Raw genomic sequence first — 19,917 nt, 5'->3', positions numbered from 1 at the left:
GGCATTCCCAATAAGATCAGGGGTGAAACAAGGGTGCCAATTATCACCACTACTATTCAATATTGTATTAGAAATGTTAGCGTCAGCAATTAGAGAAGAAAAGAAATTGAAGGAATTGGAATTCGGAAGGAAGAGACAAAACTCTCTTTGCAGATGACATGATGGTCTACCTAGAGAATCCCAAGAAATCACCTAAAAAAACTACTGGAAACAATTAGCAATTTTAGCTAAGTTGCAGGTTATAAAATAAACCCTCATAAATCCTCAACTTTTCTATATATGTCTAGCAAGCTACAGCAGGAAGAGCTAGAAAGAGAAATCCCATTCAAAGTAACCTCAGACAATATAAAATACTTGGGAGTCTATTTGCTAAGACAGACTCAGAATCTTTTTGAAAACAATTATAAAATACTTCTCACACAAATTAAATCAGATTTAAATAACTGGGCAAATATCAACTGCTCATGGATAGGTAGAGCTAATATAATAAAAATGACAATTCTACCAAAACTAAACTATCTGTTTAGTGCCCTACCAATCAAAATTCCAAAAAATTACTTTAATGAGCTAGAAAAAAATGTAAGTAAATTCATACGGAGAAATAAGAAGTCAAGAATTGCCAGGAGCTTAATGGAAAAAAGTGCAAAAGAAGGTGGCTTAGCCCTATGTAATCTAAAATTATATTATAAAACATCAGTCATCAAAACTGTTTGGTATTGGCTAAGAAACAGAGTGGTGGACCAGTGGAATAAACTAGGTGTAAAAGCAGGAGATGATTATAGTAACTGGCTGTTGATAAACCCAAAGAGTCCAGCCATTGGGATAAAAACTCCCTCTTTGATAAAAATTGCTGGGAAAATTGGAAGTTAGTATGGAAGAAATTTAGATTAGACCAACACCTCACACCCTTTACCAAGATAAGATCCAAATGGTTACAGGACATAAACATAAAAAACAATACAATAAGCAAATTAGAAGATCAAGGACTAGTCTACCTGTCAGATCTATGGAAAGGGGAACAGTTTATGACTAAGGAAGATTTGGAGAACACCACCAAAAACCAATTAGATGAATTCAATTACATTAAATTAAAAAGCTTTTGCACAGATGAAACCTCTGTAACCAGGATCAAAAGAAATGTAGTAAATTGGGAAACAATCTTTACAACTAATGGTTCTGACAAAGGACTCATTTCTAAAATATACAGAGAACTGAGTCATATTTTTTAAAACAAAAAGCCATTCCCCAATTGACAAATGGTCAAAGGATATGTAAAGGCAATTTATAGATGAGGAGATCAAAGTGATCCATAGCCATATGAAAAAATGTTCTAAATCATTAATTATTAGAGAAATGCAAATTAAAGCTTCTCTGAGGTACCACCTCACACCTCACAGATTGGCCAATATGACCAGAAAGGATAATGATCATTGTTGGAAGGGCTGTGGGAAATCTGGGACACTATTACACTGTTGGTGGAGCTGTGAACTCATCCAACCCTTCTGGAGAGCTATTTGGAACTATGCCCAAAGGACAACAAAAATGTGCATACCAGCAATACCATACTGGGTATATATCCTGAAGAGATGAGGAAAAAGGGTAAAAACATCACTTGTACAAAAATATTTATAGCAGCCCTGTTTGTGGTGGCAAAAAATTGGAAATCAATAAATGTCCATTTGGGGAATGGCTTAGCAAACTGTGGTATATGTATGTCATGGAACACTATTGTTCTGTTAGAAACCGGGAGGGATGGGATTTCAGGGAAGCCTGGAGGGATTTGCATGAACTGATGCTGAGTGAGGTGAGCAGAACCAGAAAACACTGTATACCCTAACAGCAACATGGGAGTGATGATCAACCTTGAAGGACTCACTCATTCCATCAGTGCAACAATCGGGAACAATTTTGGGCTGTCTGTAAAGGAGAGTGCCATCTGTATCCAGATAAGCAGCTGTGGAGTTTGAACAAAGTTCAAGGACTATTCCCTTTAATTTAGAAAAACACAGATATCTTATTGTCTGATCTTGTTACCTCTTCAACTTCTTGTTTCTTCTCTAAGGATATGATTTCTCTCTCATCACACCCAATTTTGGATCAAGGTACAACATGGAAACAAAGTAAAGACTGACAGATTGCTTTCCGTGGGGGTATGGGGAGAGGGAAGTGAGATTGGGGGGGATTGTAAAACTCAAATAATATCTGTAATAAAAATTAATTTTAAAAAAACAACTGATATGGAAAACAGATATAGGAACGATAATTTAAAAATTATCAGAATACCTGGAAGTCATAACCAGGAAAAGAGCCTTGACAACATTTTCAAAGAATTATTACAGGGAAAATTGCCCTGATATCCTAGAAGCAGAGGGCAAAATAGAAATGGAGAGAATCCACCGATCTCCCTGAGAAAGAAATCCCAAAAAACCAACCCCCAGGAATGTTATAGCCAAGTTCCAGAACTCCCAAGTCAAAGAGAAGAAGAAGGACACAATTCAAATATCATGGAGCTGCAGTCAGGATCACACAGGACTTAGCAGCAACTACATTAAAAGTGTTTAGGGCTTGGAATATAATATACTGGAAGGCAAAAGAGCTTAGAATGCAACCGAGAATCAACTACCCAGCAAAACTGAACATCCTCTTCCAGGGAAAAAGATGGACTTTCAATGAACCAGGGGAATTTCAAATGTTCCTGTTGTCATGGCCAGAGCTGAACAGAAGGTTTGATCTTCAAATTCAGGACTCGTGCTAAGCATAGAGAGTGGAGAAGAGGAAAATAGGAGGGACTTAATGATGAACTACATGTATTCCTGTATAGAAAAAATGATACTGATAATACTCATATGAACCTTCTCATTTAATAGAGCAGGTAGGAGAAGCTTTTATAGATGAAATACAGGAGAAAACTGAATTTGAAGATATATTGTGGTGTAAAAATGGAGTCAATAGATAAAAGGGAAATGTAATGGGAGAAAGAAAGAGGAGAGGAGGAATAGGCTAAGATAGTTCATATAATAAGATTTTTCTTTATCACAATGAGCTATTGCAATGATATGGAAGGGGGGGCGAGGGGGAATGAGGGAATCTTTGCCCTCATCAGAGGTGGCTAGGAGAGGAAACAGCATATCTACTCAATGGGGTATAGACATTTGGAGTAAGAAGGAAAGAAGGAGGAAAGGGGGAAGGAGGGGGATGTGAGTGATGGAGGAGAAGGTGAACCATGGGGGGGATAGTGGTCAGATATAACACATTTTCTTTTTTACTTCTTACAATGGGCTGGGATTGGATGGCCTGTCAGGGAACATAGGGCCAGGTGGATGCTGGGTAAGGGGTGGTATGTGGGTTTGGGGCCTCTTGGCCCCAGGTCTGAGGATCTGTCTGCTGCGCCACTCAACTACCCTACAGCAGAGACAGAATGAAAGGAGAGAGAAAATATAGTTCATGGTAGTAGAGAAGTATGAATGGAGGGAGTTGCAATCAGCAATGGCAACAGTGGAAAAATATGGAAGTAACTTTTGTGATGGACTTATCCTAAAGAATGAGATCCACCTGCAACAGAGGTGTGTTAGAACACAGACTGAAGTACATTTTTTTATTATTATTATTATTTTCTGGGGGCTGTTGCAGGGCAAATGGGACTGGGTGGCCTGCCTGGGGCCGCACAACTGGGTGATTGTTGGGTGTCTGAGGCCAGATTTGGACCTGGGTGCTTCTGGCTCAAGGGCCAGTGTTCTGTCTGCCACCCCTACTATATTATTATTACTATTTTATTTTATTTTGGACCTTTTTTTTTGGTTTTTTGTAGGGCAATGGGGTTGGGGTGGCTGGCATGGGGTCACACAGCTCGGTGATTGTTGGGTGTCTGGGGCTGGATTTGGGCTCAGGTGCTCCTGTCTCCAGGTCTGGTGCTCTGTCCACTGTGCCACTTGGCCATACCTACAATTTTTTTTTTAAATTTTTTTCCTCTCTCCCCTTTATCATTTATGCAGGTCTATATTTTCTTGGGGGGCATTATGTTTACTCTTTTTTTATGTTTTTTTTGCAAGGCAAACGGGGTTAAGTGGCTTGCCCAAGGTCACACAGCTAGGTCATTCTTAAATATCTGAGGCCAGCTTTGAACCCAGGTCCTCCTGACTCCAGGGCCAGTGCTTTATCCACTACGCCACCTAGCCACCCCTATGTTTACTCTTAAACAATATTTTAGTAATGTATTAAAAAATCTGTTCAAATTAAGGATAAATAAATAAAAAATTAAAAATAAATAAAAATAAAATGTCTAGTTTTGGGAGGGTAGAACCAAGATGGTGGTATGAAGACAGTATTTCCTGGAACTCCTTCCCCCCCCACCTCCACAAAAACAAAGAAATGATGACTCTAGCCAAAATTTAGAGTAACAGAACCCAGAGAAAGGCTGAGTGATACATTTTCCCAGTCCAAGATAACTTAGAAGTTCCATGGGAAAAGTGTCCTTCACCAGAACCATGGTTTGGGGAAAACACTGTTGCCACAGCACAGCACCTCACAGCCCAGAGATCACCGGTAACATCTTGAAGGGGGTGGTGAGAGAACTATGCTCTACCAGAATGAATGTGAAGTGAGGAGTGCCAGCTGCAGAATCTGCAGCAAGAATCGAGAATCAGAAGAAAGCAACCTGTACCCCCAGAGACTATAGGGGAATTCTGCAAAAGATTTCTCTGCTCTCCCTGGGGCTTCCATACTAAGATAGCAGGATCTCTCCTTATAGCCCCAGGGCAGAGGGAAGTAGGAGTGGGGGAGGGGCATCATCTATATATCAAAGCACAGGCAAGAGAGTATAAGACCTTGGAGGAATAAAGGTCCCAGTGGGGTGCCCCCTCCCCAAAAAAACAAACCAAAGCCTTGAAAGTGCTGTCTTGGGCTGAGGAAATGAGTCAACAACACAAAAAGAAGAATCTGACCATAGAGAATTACTTTAGTCCCATGGAAGATCAAAACACATACTCAGATGATGACAAAATCGAAGCTTCTGTATCCAAAACCTCCAGGAGAAATAGAAAATGGGCTCAGACTACGGATGAACTCAAAAAAGACTTTGAAAAGCAATTAAGGGAGATGGAGGAAAAATTGGAGAAGAAATGAGAGCGATGCAGAAAAATAATGAAAACCAAATCAACAGCTTGGTGAAAGAAATACAAAAAAAAAAAATACTGAAGAAAATAATGTTAAAAACTAGTTTAGGCCTAGTGGAGAAAGCAAAACTAAAGGCAAATGAAAAGAATGCCTTCAAAAGCAGAATTGGCAAGCTGGAAAAGGAAATAAAAAAGCTCTCTGAAGAAAATAACTCCTTCAAATGCAGAATGGAACTAAAGGAAGCTGATGACTTTGCAAGAAATCAGGAAGAAATAAAACTCTTCCAAAAAAGCCAAAAATTAGAAGAAAATGTGAAATATCTCATTGGAAAAACAACTGACCTCAAAAACAGATCCAGAAGAAATAATTTTAAAATTATTGGGCTATCTGAAAGCCAGGACCAGAAGAGCCTAGACTTCATTTTTTAAGTAATATAGAAAAATTATCCTGAGATCCTAGAAGCACAGGGGAAAATAGAAATTGAGAGAATTCGCCAGTCTCCTCCTGAAAGAGATCCCTAAAGAAAAATTTCCAGTAATATTATAGCCAAATTCCAAAACTCCCAAAACAAAAATTCTAAAAGCTGCCAGAAACAAACACTTCAGCTACCAAGGTTCCATAGTCAGGATTACACAGGATCTGGCAGCATCTACATTAAGGGCTCTTAGGGATTGGAATATGATATTCCAGGAGGCAAAAGATCTTGGTTTACGACCAAGAATCAACTATCCAGCAAAATCGAGCATCCTCTTTCAGGGAAAAAGATGGACATTCAATGAAACAGGGTCTTTAAAACTTTCCTATTGAAACAGCCATAGCTGAACAGAAAGTTTGATCTCCAAGTACAGACTCTAGTGAACCATACAGGGAGTAGAAGAGAAGGACTAACTATGAGGAGCTTAATGTTATTGAACTATTTGTATTCCTGCATGGGAAGAAGGTATTGATAACTCATATGTACTTTCTCATTTATAAGAGCTATTAGAAGGAGCATATATAGACAGGACACAGGAAGGAATGGAATATAATGGTATAATATCATAAAAAGATGGAGTCAATGGGTGATAAAGGAAAGTACTGGGAGGAAGGGAAATGAGATGAAGAAGAAACTAAGAAATGTCACATAAGAGTCAAGAAAAAGCTTTTTCAATGGAATGGAAAGGGGTAAGGCAAGGGGGAATGAGTGAGTCTTCATTCTCCTCAGAAATGGCTCAGAGAGAAAATAATATACACTTAATAGAGTGAGGAAATCTGTGTTACCCTAGAGAAAAATAAGAAGAAAGGGACAGGACAAGGGGGAATGGGGCAGAGGGAAAGGGGGAATAGGTGATAGAAGAGAGGAAAGATCGTGGGAGAGGATACTCAGATTCAACACACTTCTGTACAGGGCTACGATGAAAGGAGAGAGAAAACAGAGTGGGGAAGAATAGAGTGGAGGTACAGCTAGTAATAGTAACTGTGGGAAAAATAGTGAAGCAACTTCTCTGGTGGACTTATGATAAAGAAAGCAACTCACCCCCAAGACAGAGCCATTGGAATCTGAATACAGACTGAAGTACAATTTTTTTCTCTCTCTCTATTCTTGAGGTTTCTTATCTTCTGGGGGGTGGAGGTGGGTTTATGTTTACTCTTATAATACATTCAATTTACATCAGTGTATGGCATGGAAACAATGTAGAGACTATCAGAAGCCCTCCGTGGGGGAGGGGGAAATTGTAGAATTAAGAGCCTTGCAAAAAATGATGGGTACATATTAGTATTGCATATAATTGGAAATCAAAATGTTAAAAAAAATTTAAGTCTAGTTTCATAGCATTTTTGAGATTAGCTGTAAAACCTTTCACCTTATTGCCCATCTCTAAATTGAATCTCCAGTTTGTTTTTGTTGTTTCTGTCCTGCCTTCCCCCTTCAGTTTCTCTGATTTTCTGATTAAGTGTTTTTCTGAAAGAGCAAATTTAAATTTGTATACCTACTGTTTGTAGAGCCCTCCATTAGGTGCTAAAAGGAGATAGACAGTTTAGATCAGTGGTGCCAGACAAATAGAAACAGTGGTCACTCAGTTGTATGGGAAGATTCCTGTGGATTACATATTGACTTTGTAATGTATCATCCATGCTTTGTTCTGCTTTTCCTTATTTTCTTGAATATTTATCAATTACGTTTTAATCTGCTTCAGACTACATTTGAAAGTGTAGTAGGTTGCATGCTAAGTTCTTGACAGACAGTAGCCTTCTCTACTGAAGAAGATCATTTAGGAAAATAGAGAAATAGGGGAAAGGGATGTACAGGGAAGAGCCCAATATCTAGCTGGCACAAGTTCTGTGTCCTACAAAGTCATTTGGAGCAGAGCTCTAGATTGTGGAACTATGAATTGCCTGACATAGAGGAAGGTGAAATGCTTTGAGATTCAGTCTTTTTCAGTACAGAGGAGTCAGAAAGTGAACAGTGGGGGGGGGGGGGGGGAAGAAACTGAAATTACAAAAATCTCTGAAAGAAAAAAAAACTCAGAGACTAAACATAAGCAGGTATACAATAGGGAAAAATTAACAGCAAAAGGAAATACTGCTTCCAGATTAATAAACAAGTTTAAACATCTATGAATAAGTACTGCAAAATAAAGGGAAATGATCCAATACTTAATGAGAGAGGACCTTATGGATTTGAAGGGAAGAGAGCCACAACACAGTTCCTGAGTGGTTTAAAAGGGAAACGAGAATAACATAAGAATATTCTGTAGCTGCCAGAAAATGCAGAAATAAATAAAATGTGTTCTGAAGAGCAGTAGAACTCAGGATACAGTTCAAGTGACCTACCCTATAAATTTAAAAAAAGGAAGGCATTCAATAATAAAAAGGCATTTAAAACATTCTTAGAAAGAAAACTAGAACTGAAGGAATCATTTGCTTCTTGAATGCCCCAGATAACAGAATGCAAAAGGGATGAATGAATGCAATAGCCAAATAGAGAGAAAAGGAAGGGACATCTTTCTAAATATACACAAGGAGATGACGGCAGAAGTCAGATAGAAGAGATGATAGAGAGGTGAGCTTGGAGCATTTTAAACAGAATCTGTTTTCTGTGAGATTACATTACAAAATAGGAAGGTACATAAGAGGGGAGCAGAGGGATAGCAAGAAATGTGTGGTTTTTCTAGGCCAAATCAAAGACAAGCAAAGAGGGGAAGTAACCCTTGTGTTTTTCAAGACAAGATGACCGGGGGGTGGGGGGGAGGACTGAAAAAGATGGGGATAAGAGGAAGGCCTTGCTTTGGTAGTTGGGGGGGTGTCACTGACTCCTATGTGTGATGAGAGATTTTCTGTCAAGGGAGTTGGACCGTTGAGCTGAGTGTAGTCTGGGGAAATTGGTGTTTGAAAAGATCACTCATTCTTTGTTGCAAGAGGAATAGTTGGATTCCTGGAAGTAACTTGGTATCTGGAGAGGGAGAAAGGAATGGGAATGCTTACTGAAATTTTTGTGGTGTGATGAAAAAGATATTAACGTTTTGTTTTTTAGGTAAGGTTGAGTGATATCTGGTTATAGAAGACTTTGCCACACAAAGAAATTTAAACTTTATTCAGCAGACAATAGGGAATCGCTAAAAAAAATCTGATCAGAGAATTGATGTGAGGAACCTTTAATACCATAAAGGAATACTTTAAAAATATTTTATTTAAGATGAGCCTGCTAGAGTAGGATTTTAGAAGGTCCTTGTAGATCTTTCCATTCATCTTTTCATCAATCCTGATTCCTGCTATGTCCATGAGCCTTCCTAAGGACCCATGTGCAACTACAACCCGAGAAGAGTACAGTGAAAGTAAAAAACAAGGTGGACAAGTGACTCAACACCATCAGCTAGTTGCCTGTTAAGACTCTCCTTATACAACCATTCAATTCTTTCTTGTCTAATCTCTCTACCTTCTCTGCCTTTCATCAATTAGCCAGTTTCTTGATTTCACTGAAACCTCAATTTTTTTCTGAAGACACCATATCTCTTAGCACTGTCTCCAAAGAGGATTTCTCCTCTCAAAATCCTCAGCACAGTTCTAAAAGGAGCAGATGCTTCTTCTGCCACCATCATGCAGTAACCACTTCTCCTCCATTTAAATTCATTTCATTCTATCCATATCCTATCTTCCATCATCAATGGACCTGTAGATTATTTCCCTCCATAATAAATTCAGTACCTGAGTCTTAGTTTTTTCATCTATAAACATGGAATAACTTTGATGGCCTCTGGGTTAACTCAGTTCTAAATCTTTGTTCCTGTCAGCTGGGATGCTCCCCTTAAGAAGATATGGTACAGGGTGGCTAGGTAGTAGAGTACTGGCCCTGGAATCAGGAGTGCCTGAGTTCAAATTTGGCCTCAGACACTTAATAATTGCCTAGCTTGTGTGACCTTGGACAAGTCACTTGACCCCATTGCCTTGCCCAAAAAAAATGGACCAAAAAACCCATAGCATACTCCAACTAACATGTTTCCCTTTAATTTCCAGTTCCTTGCCCTTATGAATAAATATTTTAAAAAGAAGATATACATTAAAAGTCTGAGCTTTTGTTTTTAATGCCAAACTCAACCAACAAACAATCCTTCCATGCTTTGAGTTTAAATTTTGTTGTTTGACCTTGAAATGGGTGTGGCTGGCAGAACCCCAAAGTTTATGTACTGTTGAGCTCATTCTAGGATTATCTGGATAGAGAATGGTTTTCCCCCTTGCACTCTGGAAGGAATGCAGGGGTCATCCATTCCCAAGTACCTCGTAGCAGGATTGCTGATTTTTATTAAATTTTTAGTGCCTTCCTAAATGTCTGTTTTTAATGATCCTATGATTATGAACCTATTTTCTCTTCATTTAGCTCTTTGTTTTTTTATTATCCTTTGTTCTAAATAAGAAAGGAAATAAAATTATACAGATGTTAAGGAAAGGTATCAAAGGCAAAAGGAGAGCAAGTCTTGGTAAGCTAAGTTTTATTGTTTTAAAATTAATCTACAGTTATGCATTTTTGTAGTGAAAGGAGCTTTTAAGCTGAAGAAAACCCTTCCAAGGAAGTAAATAAAAACAAAAGAAAAATTCATAATCTTCATAATGCATGATGGATCTCCCAGTAACATCTTTTTTTATGGATGTTTAGCCAGAGTAGTTTGCTACTTCTAAGATCCATGTTAAAGAAAGCTCCCTGCCCCCCCCAAAAAAAATCTTAACGCCCCATAGATCCCATTTGTTACCACTGAGCCTTGGGGATATGGGGGGAGGGGTAGATTATCTCTGGACTCTGGGCAGGGCCATCCATAAGGAGCTTCCAATTGGTCTTGGTATGAGCTTGATTCCCTTCTGCCAACCCACAGTTCAGTTGTTGCTGCCAGGGCTTCCTTACTGTATCATTATACAGAAGAGAAGGCTGGGAAAATGAGTTCTCTTTCAGGAGCAGAGCCAATTGCAGCTATCTGGTCCCAAGGGAAGAAGCTGTGGACTTTGCAATATGAAGGAGAGGATAAGATAAGCAATCCAGTTTAATGAACACTTCTAGAATACCCACTATATATTTCCTTCTGGGAGAACAGAGACCAAAAAACAAAACAAAACCAAAAACCATTCCCCATACTTAAAGATCTCACTTATCCTGGAGGTTACCACACCTCTACAGAGATACTGTATAACACAATACACAACAGTTTGTACAGGGAGACATTATTAATAAATTAAAGTGAGAAATTGCCTCAGGGCAGAACCTTGAAGAAAGCAAAGAGTCCTGAGAGGTGGAGAGGAGCTCCTGCCATGGTCCTTTTCACATGGGAAACTATTACTTGCAAGAATTGATTCCATAGAAATGAAAATGAGCTTTGGAATGGAAAGAACAGCTAGTTAGGAGACCAGTTGAATTATGAAAGGTATGAAGTAGAGTAATGTGAAATAAATTTAGAATGCTAGACTCTTTTTTTGGTTTTTGTTTTAGCAAGGCAATGGGATTAAAGTGACTTACCCAAGGTCATACAGCTAGGTAATAAAGTGTCTGAGGTTGCATTTGAACTCAGGTCCTCCTGACTCCAGGGCTGGTGCTCTATCCACTGCGCCACCCTATTGATAGACTCTTAAGCAGAACAGTAATAAATGTGATTTCATCTCTGCCCTCCAAAGAAATTTCAGAGAAACATACCATTCATTCTAAGAGATAGAGACTGTAATATGGTATAAATGATCAACCTTGGTTTACTGGTTTGTTTGATTTTTTAAAATATTTTATTTATTATTAATTTATTTTTTTCTAACTCCATGCAATGGTAGTTTTTACCAATCATTTTTTTAAGTTTTACAGTTTTCTCCCTTCCCTCCTCCTCCCCCTGACAGAAAGCAATCTAATATAGGCTCTACTTTTATTATGGTTGATGTTTTTAAAAAAATATTTCGGGGTAAAGAGGGGTTTATAGGGAATGATCATTGAAGGAAGGGATTAAGAGAAAATGACTTGGTGTAAAAACAAAAGACAATAATAAAACTTTTAAAAGGAAGATAAAGTAGCGATAAATTGTAGATTGAATTTAGTTTGACTATAGATATAAATACAGGTTTAATACCAGACTGCTTGATTTGAATTTTATCCTAGAGATAATTGGGAGCCACTTATATATTAAGCACATGCTCTGTGTCCTATATAGAGCATATCCAAGTATAAAAGAGTGTATTTTAAAAGGATCTGATATTATTTTTCTTTAATGAGATGTTAGTTTTGCTGAACTGTTCCTCCCTACCTCCCAGTTCCCTTTTTATTTAAAAATTATTTATTTATTGCAAGGATTGATTCTCAGTTAGGGGGGGTGTTATATTTTTTAAATGAGGTTGATCAAAAAAAAATCAGTAACTTTTTAAAATTTTAAGTTAATAATGAAGACATCAGAGGGACAGTGGATAGCGGGCCATTTGGTAATTGTATATATTGTCATATATGTCTATTGTAGTTTTTTTTTAAATGTACTATATTTTGCTGGCATTGTTATCTTTTTACATGTACTATATATCTTGTCTTTCATGCATATATATATATACGTATATATATATACGTGTGTATATATATATATATATATATATACATACATATACATATACATATATATTTTTTTTAAGCTTCTTGAGGTTAGAGACAAGGGCTTATGTTCTTTTCCATCCCCCAGAATGTTTGGCATTCTGGTGCTCAATAAATATTTGTTAACCCAGTAATTGAAAAAGGTTAGTAAGCAGCATTTGAAATCAGTCTTTTCTTGCCCCTAGCAATGAATACAAAAACCAAGTTAACAGAAGATTGAAAAGAGAACCTCTAGTGTTGGGAATTTTCTTAGAGATGTGAATCTCTAGGTATTGAGTCTTGGGAAATCTGTTAGAATTTCTTTGTTCCCCACTATTTTTCCTCTTTCAAATTAGGTGGGCACCTCTAAAATGAAACAGAAAAATAGATACTTGCTCTGTTCAAGCAAGTACCAGAGTTATAACATTATTAGTTTTTAAAAGCAGTCTTGGCAAAGGGCACAATATAAATGACTTTCTGATGAGTGTAGAGGTCAGATCTTAAGACTTTCAGTTTATCCAAAATTCAATTACATTTCCATAGTTTGTTTCATTCAATGTCCCCAAGAGTAGAATCTGATTCTGCATCATCATTTTCATGTTATAAATATGAATCATTTGGGTTTAGCCCAGGAGGGTCCAGATAAATGGTAAAAAAAAAAAAGCCTCCTTTAGATGGTACATTTAAACCAGTGAAGTAGTTACCTAAGCCACAAATAATAGCCATCTATTGGTTTCTTATTCATAGTACATAATTTCATCATTTCCTTAATATCTACTTGCATTATCTGACATTTATCTTTTTGAAGGGTTTTATTAATATATGCTGGTTATCAGTGATAATGAAAATAGGACATGGCATCACATGGATATAAGTTCATTTGAAATCCCAAACAGATATCATAGTACCAATCTTTCTTCACTTTAGATTTCTTATTTTAAGGTGAACTCAGTGCTTTGCACTCAAGATTGGTTCAACTCCTTGTGCTTCCACCCTACTTCCAGATGGAGGTTTCCATATTGTTCAGGATTCCAAGAAAGTAAAGAAGCTTTATATGATTGATTTCCTTGCCCTTGTTGATAGTTGTAGCATGTTGATGGTTCATCTCTGCTCCACATCATCTTTCTTCTGCTACTCTAGTCCATATCCCAGTATACTAGGCCCATTTAGTAAAAAATGTAAACAGGAAATTGTTTTCTGGCTAACATGGATCATGGCCCAGAGAAAAGTCATTTCTGCTGAGAAGCAAGTCAGGGTGAGGGGGACCAACCAGGTGGGACCAAGGGTTCATGGACCTGCAGTGAGTTGAAATGAGGTCAGCAAGTATTGTCAATGTGTGGTAGGTATGGGAGGCCATGAAACCAATCTGGGACATGTTGCTTTAGCATAAGAATGTACAACTGACTTCCATGAAGGAAGATCCTATAATCTGGTAAAAAGTTGCTCTACAGGGTAAAGGTATGTGTTTTTATCCTCCAAAGAATTGCAACAGGTATGACTTGAAAGGACCTATTAATTTAATTTGCAGATTCAACACTGACATCTTATTCCCATTTTTCAGTGTTCTTTCTTCTCTCCCCCAGGATCCCCCTCCTCCTTCCCACACCTCACTCTCTTGTATTGATGCCTCAAGATTCTGTTTCTTTTTCCCCTGTGTGTTGCTGATATGTGTTCTGGTTATGTTTTGCAGCCCCCCGAATCCAAGCCCAACTTCACCCCTCTCACCGTCCTGGCCCATGTACTCTGCGCCATCCAGTCCTATGCCCACCTCATCTACGTCCAGTGACTCATCCCCCATCAGGTCTGTGGCAGAGTTTGTTTGATTTCATCTTGCTACTGCTGTATATTTTCATTTGCTTTGTCCTGCTTTCACTTGTTATTTTGGCTCCTGCACAGGTTTGGTCCCTACAACCCAAACCTGAACTTGTGTACCATGAGCCCCCAAAGTATAAATAGGATCACAGAAGGCTTCAGGACAAATTCCTGGATGTTCAACTTCCTGTCAACCTAGTAAAAGAATGTGTGAATAGTGTTCCTAATTTATGAGGATGACTTTTTGTAGGATGTGACCCCTTCCCATATTATTACTGTCAAAAACAAAAATCCTGAGCTTGAAGGGATATTTTAACCTTAAACCCCAAAGGATTATTTCACATCTAACTTTCCCTGTACTATTTGTGGTATAGTGAAATTTGAAGACAGTGCTCTGAAATGGAATCTCAGAGGTAAAGTTCTCTTATTGGTCATTACCTTTTCTAAAGGCCTTCAGAGCTTTGGTATACTACCTGTTAAGAAGAAATAACTTTGAACAACACCTTCCTTTTTATGTCTCTATCCCTTGTTAGGATCAACTTAGGATAACTAAGGGGGTTATGGGTATGGACACATGGAAGATTAAACATCACCACTGCCCCCTAAGGAGCTTATAATCTAATGGAGGAAACAAATAGATTTAAGCAGGCCTTAGGGCAAAATAATAGTTAATAGATGCTTGACCAGTGATTAATGAAAAATTGGCCATATCTGAAATTTGCTCTCGACAGTTCAAAGTGGCATTGTGCCAAGACAAAGACTACATTTCCCTAAATGCTACTGGACAAAAATACTAAATTAGATGGACAACTGGTAATAAAATACATTGGGTCAAAGACTAATAGTGTTGTTGGTGCCCTGGATGGCTTCATTTCCATTAAGCATCACATGTCATCTGTAGTGTGTCATGCCTCTTTCCCATTGGTGAGCTGAATGAGCTGTTTTCTCTCCCCCAAAATGATGACCTTGTTCCAGTTTTTCATTTTTGACTTCCAGATTTAAGTTTTGTGATCCATTTTACCTGAGCCCTTCAGAGGGAAGGAACCATCTAACCTAGAAAATGAATAAGGCAAAGGCTACAGACTATCTTGGTTGCCTTGGACTGACTACCTTCTGTGTGCTCAATGTCACAACCCAAGTCTTCTGATCACAAGTCCAGAACTCATGACCTTGTCTCACAGCTGTTAGATTTTTGATCTTAAGAGACTTAAGCAATTTAGTCCTCACTTCATTTATCTTTTGATTCCTTTTTTTTCCTCCATTAACTGGGCCTAATTAAATATAACCTTAATGGAAGTTATCTAAGCAAATGTTCCCACAAAAAGGAAGTCCCATCAAGTAATATGATTGACTAGCCATATCATATATGCATTATCATATATTCTTACAACATATATATAACATTATATACATATAAAATGTGCACATATCACCTTTGTCATTTCATTATATTCTCACAGTAGTTATATGAGATTAGTAGACTCTCTGGGACTCTTCCTATCTTACTTGTGGGAAGTTGAAGCACATAGATCAGGTAATATACCTTGAGATCATGTAAATTAATTAGATCCATAAAGGGCAGCTAGGTGGTGCAGTGGATAGATCACTGACCTTAGAGTCAGGAGGACAGGAGTTCGAATCCAACCTCAGACACTTGACACTGACTTAGCTGTGTGACCCTGGGCAAGTCACTTCACTCTGATTACCTCACATCCAGGACCATCTCCAGTCATCCTAATCCATATCTGCCCACTGGATCCAGATGGCTCTAGAGGAGAAAGTGAGACTGGTGACTTAGCACATCACCCCCTCACTCAAATGCAATTCCCTTGCTTGTCATGGTATCTCCTCCATGATGTCATGGCCTTCTTCAAGAATGAAGGATGAACAAATTAGATCCAGGACTTCTCATTTTTAACTCAGCATTCTTTCTTCTAAACCAGGTCTTCTTAACCTGAGGCCAACAAATTTGTTTTTGTTTTTAATATTGAATAAATAATGAATAATGATATTCTAACTATATTTCAGATTAATTTATTTTTTAATCGTATGTATCAATTTTGTACATTTCATTACATCTTGAGGAGTTTATAGCCTTCACTAAACTGTCCAAGGAACCCATGACACAAAAAAATTAAGAATTCCTGCTTTAAACTGTACTACTTCAGCATTTGACTGCATATCTTAACTTTGGAGACAAACTTGATCCTATAGATCCCAAATACAGCAGGGTAGTTTCTTTTTATGTGTATTTTTTCTTATGGTTTCCATAGCTCTACTATGATGATATAAAAATTAAGCTACCAGACTCTCCTATTGCCCAAGTCATTTTCTAGAAATAAAATATGGACCTTAGTATAAATAAACTCTTTTATTACTCCTCTATGGTCTTATAGTGTGTTACTTAACTAATTCCTTCCTACCTCTTAAGTCAACATGAAACAACAAATTTTGGAAGGCAGACTAGCTTATTAGAACTTGGGAGTCATCAGAGCTGGATTCAAGTATAGCTTCTGCAACTTGTCAATGGTAGTCACAAACCTGGCTGGGCTTCCATTTCTTCATCCCTCAAATGGGAGATTATGTGTACTTCTCAGATCTATTGGGATGAATGTAATTTCTAATCCATAAATTTTAATATAAATGTGAAGTGGTAATAGTGGTTTTAGAAATACTACTAGAGAATTTTGCCTTCCATAGTTCTAAATAACTTGGGCATTAGAAAAATCTGGTTCCTAAATTTTAATAAAGGAGTATATGGTGGGACGTTGGCTTCTAGGTGAAAGGCACTGACAGATTGAAGGCAATTATACTTTCAGCAGAAATAACAAAGTTATGCCCTTGGATATAATTTATGTGTGTTCTCCTCATACGTTCACTGAGATTCAGCAAGCCCTTAACACTGACTCAAATTTTTCATTCCCTTTTCCCCTTAATTCAGTTCTTTCCAAAGATTATGAGAAGGTTAGGAGAATATTATTGGCAATATTCCCAACACAGCAATATATTTGCAATGGAAGAACAAGAATTTTCTTTTGCTCAGTAGTGACCCACCTGGCCAATACTGGAGCAGCACCCTTGGCAGAAGGCCAGAAATAAATATGAAGCTGCCATTTTGAAACGCCCAAGGAAGAAATTGGACATCAAATGAATAGGGCTGATCCAAGTCTGTGTGACCCTGCACTGTCAAAAATAGGTACTATCTTGGGTCAATCAAAAGTGACCCATTTCCATAGGTCACAAATGAATAGAATGCCTCCTTGCTATTGCAGCATATAGCCAAAAGATGGTGATATCTGCCTATTCTTCATTTCCTGTAAGGCCTACCAAAACACACACACACACACACACACACACACACACACCAAAAAGACATGGAAGTTCAGATTTCTTTCCTTGGGGAGAACCCTTAAAAAATAAAAGTAGTAATTCCATGAATTTCTTTAGTCTTTCTAGTATCAGCATGGTCTGCTGTATATTTCCCTCCTCCCTCTCATTTTGGTGTTTATTATTGCATAAATAGTTCTGAGCATCAAAAAGATAACCACTTATAGTTTCCCAGTAAAGAGATATTGAACCTGAGCAAAGTTCACCTCCATCCTCTCCTTTCCCTTAAGATGTCAATGCCATATTCAACCCTTGCACAATACAAGGGTTACTTGGAGGCCTTGACAGAAAGATCAAGTCAATCTATCACACAAACCTGACCCAGACCCATGGGTCCCTGACAAGGGGAAAGTGTATCATCATTCTGCAAGCTTGCAAGGGCACACAGGGGAAACTCCACTGAGTGCTTTCCTGGCCTCTTGCCATGCTCAGAGGCAAAAATTTAAAATGAACCAGCAGATCCCAAGCCTAGTTCATGTCCTTGAAGCCCCAGCAGAGCTTTGAAGGGCACTGCTACAGGAGTAATAGGGATAACCCTGTGTTGTTAGTGCCACCCCCACTCCTGTCAAGATGTCACTGGGGAGAAAAATGGAAGATGGAGGGAGGAGGCAGGAAGGGTCCAAGAAAGAAGCCCTGGGAGATTTTTGAAAACTCAAGAAATCAAAGACAAACCTTTGAACGTGACTTCAGATGATTGGATTTTTCCATATGGGTAAGAACCTAGTGATCTGTTTAGGGATAAAAAAAAAAGTGTGGAGAGAAGGTGGGGAATGGGAGGGAAGAGATTCCCTTCACCATCATAATTACAGTTACATTGGGGCAGATGAGTGGGAGTAGAGGGATAGAGGAAGGGGAAGAGAAGATGGGGAGAAGGTCTCTTGGGGATGTGGAGATGTCTGGTAGGAAAAAAACCAAACAGGACCATTTTATAGTCTAGTGGGAGCTTAATAAATGTTGATTGATTGATCTAACCTCTCTGCCCGCCAATACTCCCTTCCACCCAGAAAGCACAAGGTAACCGTTCTTTCACTGCCTTAAATTAAACAAACAAAACAAAACACTGATTATCATCTCTTTTTCATTATCAACTTACCCACCTGGATTTATATGACTTTCTAACCTTCCAGATTCCTAACTGGCAATCCTCCCCACCTCCCACTAGTGATTTTCTTTACCTGCCTTTTTTTTAAATTACTTTTTTAAAAATATGGTTGATGAGTAACTTCTTTGAAAGTCTGGTCTGTGAAAGTGCAGGCCCTCCCTTGGTATTCTCTCACCACCACACTTTCCTCCATGTCTTTTTCCCACTTGTGCTGTACCTCCCCTTCCCCCAGGGCAGGGCGCCAGATTGAGAACCTGGTATTTAAGGCATTGGCCAACCTGGGAGGGTTCTCTGGGCTCTCTTCAACTACACACTGTGCCTTGTTGTCAGTCACATATTTTTTCCACCTTCTTGGCAGTTTCATTCTCAGCTATTTCAGCAGTTTTCACAACCGGATTGCCTAGTCTGCCCTATAAAATTTGCTCTCCCCCCGCCATCACTACCACCACTACCACGTTACAAAAAAAAAAAAAGGAGCTAATTCATTTCTCCCTGGGAATATATACATTTTTGCATTTAGCCCTGAGCTGTCAGGCACAGCCCTGGTTTAGATCACAGGGGATAGTTAACCCCTTATCTCATAAATCTTTTGCTTTTTTAAATGATACTCATAGGGAGAGTTCTCTTCAAGTTGGTGCTTGTGAATTTTTTTAAGGGTTTCCCTTCCTATCTGCCCTCAGCCTCTCATCCCATTTTCACTCTCCCCTGAACAGTACTTAGATACTGAAACAATCAAAAAGACAATAGTAAACTGTCCTGGCAGCAAAGTTGGGACAGCCCATCTGCTCTGACCATCCAGCTTTTTCAGTATTTTTTTTAACCTTGTCAGTTTGCAAGGCCCAGGGATTTTAGATAACTAGCCGTACAACAGTTCCCACCCCTCAACAGCCACCCCTTTCATCCAGTCTCTTCCTTTCCTAAGGAATAAGCTAGGGTTAGTATTTAATAGAAAAATACAGCTACAGTTGTCCATGAAGTGTTCCTGAAAATGATCTCTAGGGGTTGCCCATGCTTAATTCAAGAGAACTTGTGTCACTAAAAACCATGTTACATTGGACCCTGATTCACAGTTTATCCACAAATGAAGATGACTGTCAAAATGAACTCTGATGTAGATAGGTGGAAAATACATTCAAGCCCTCTGCTGCATGTAGGTTTGGGTCAACACCAGTATTATCTCATTTTCCATGAGTTCCCAGAACAGATTCTTTTTTTTGAATTTTGGCAATTAATGGACAGATTCTTGCAAGGAATATGAAATTTTTGTATCACCTATGCACCTGACCCCAAATGATTAATTTTACTCCCCCTCCCAAAGGATGGTTATCAGTCATGAAGCATTATTTGGGCACTATTTTAATGCTCTACAAGAGAAATTCATAATTGGCCTAAAAGAATTGGTATATATCCTCAAAGTACTTGGCTTTGCAAAACTAATACTGATTAT

General features: G+C 38.4%; 1 protein-coding gene across 4 annotated transcripts in view; it reads left to right on the top strand.

Moving 5' to 3' along the window:
• ARHGAP26 (Rho GTPase activating protein 26) overlaps window positions 1-19,917 on the top strand; it is a 504,960-nt gene that overhangs the window by 466,618 nt on the left and 18,425 nt on the right. For all 4 annotated transcript variants that reach the window (XM_074212710.1, XM_074212712.1, XM_074212709.1 and 1 more), the window contains one exon: window positions 13,860-13,970. In XM_074212710.1, coding sequence (XP_074068811.1) covers window positions 13,860-13,970 — 111 coding nt within the window. The remainder of the gene's footprint in view (window positions 1-13,859; window positions 13,971-19,917) is intronic.

This window comes from Macrotis lagotis, chromosome 1 (assembly GCF_037893015.1).
Source record: "Macrotis lagotis isolate mMagLag1 chromosome 1, bilby.v1.9.chrom.fasta, whole genome shotgun sequence".
Lineage (NCBI taxonomy): Eukaryota > Metazoa > Chordata > Mammalia > Peramelemorphia > Peramelidae > Macrotis > Macrotis lagotis.
The sequence above is the reverse complement of the archived record's forward strand: the minus strand, read 5'-3'. Positions and strand labels throughout refer to the sequence as shown.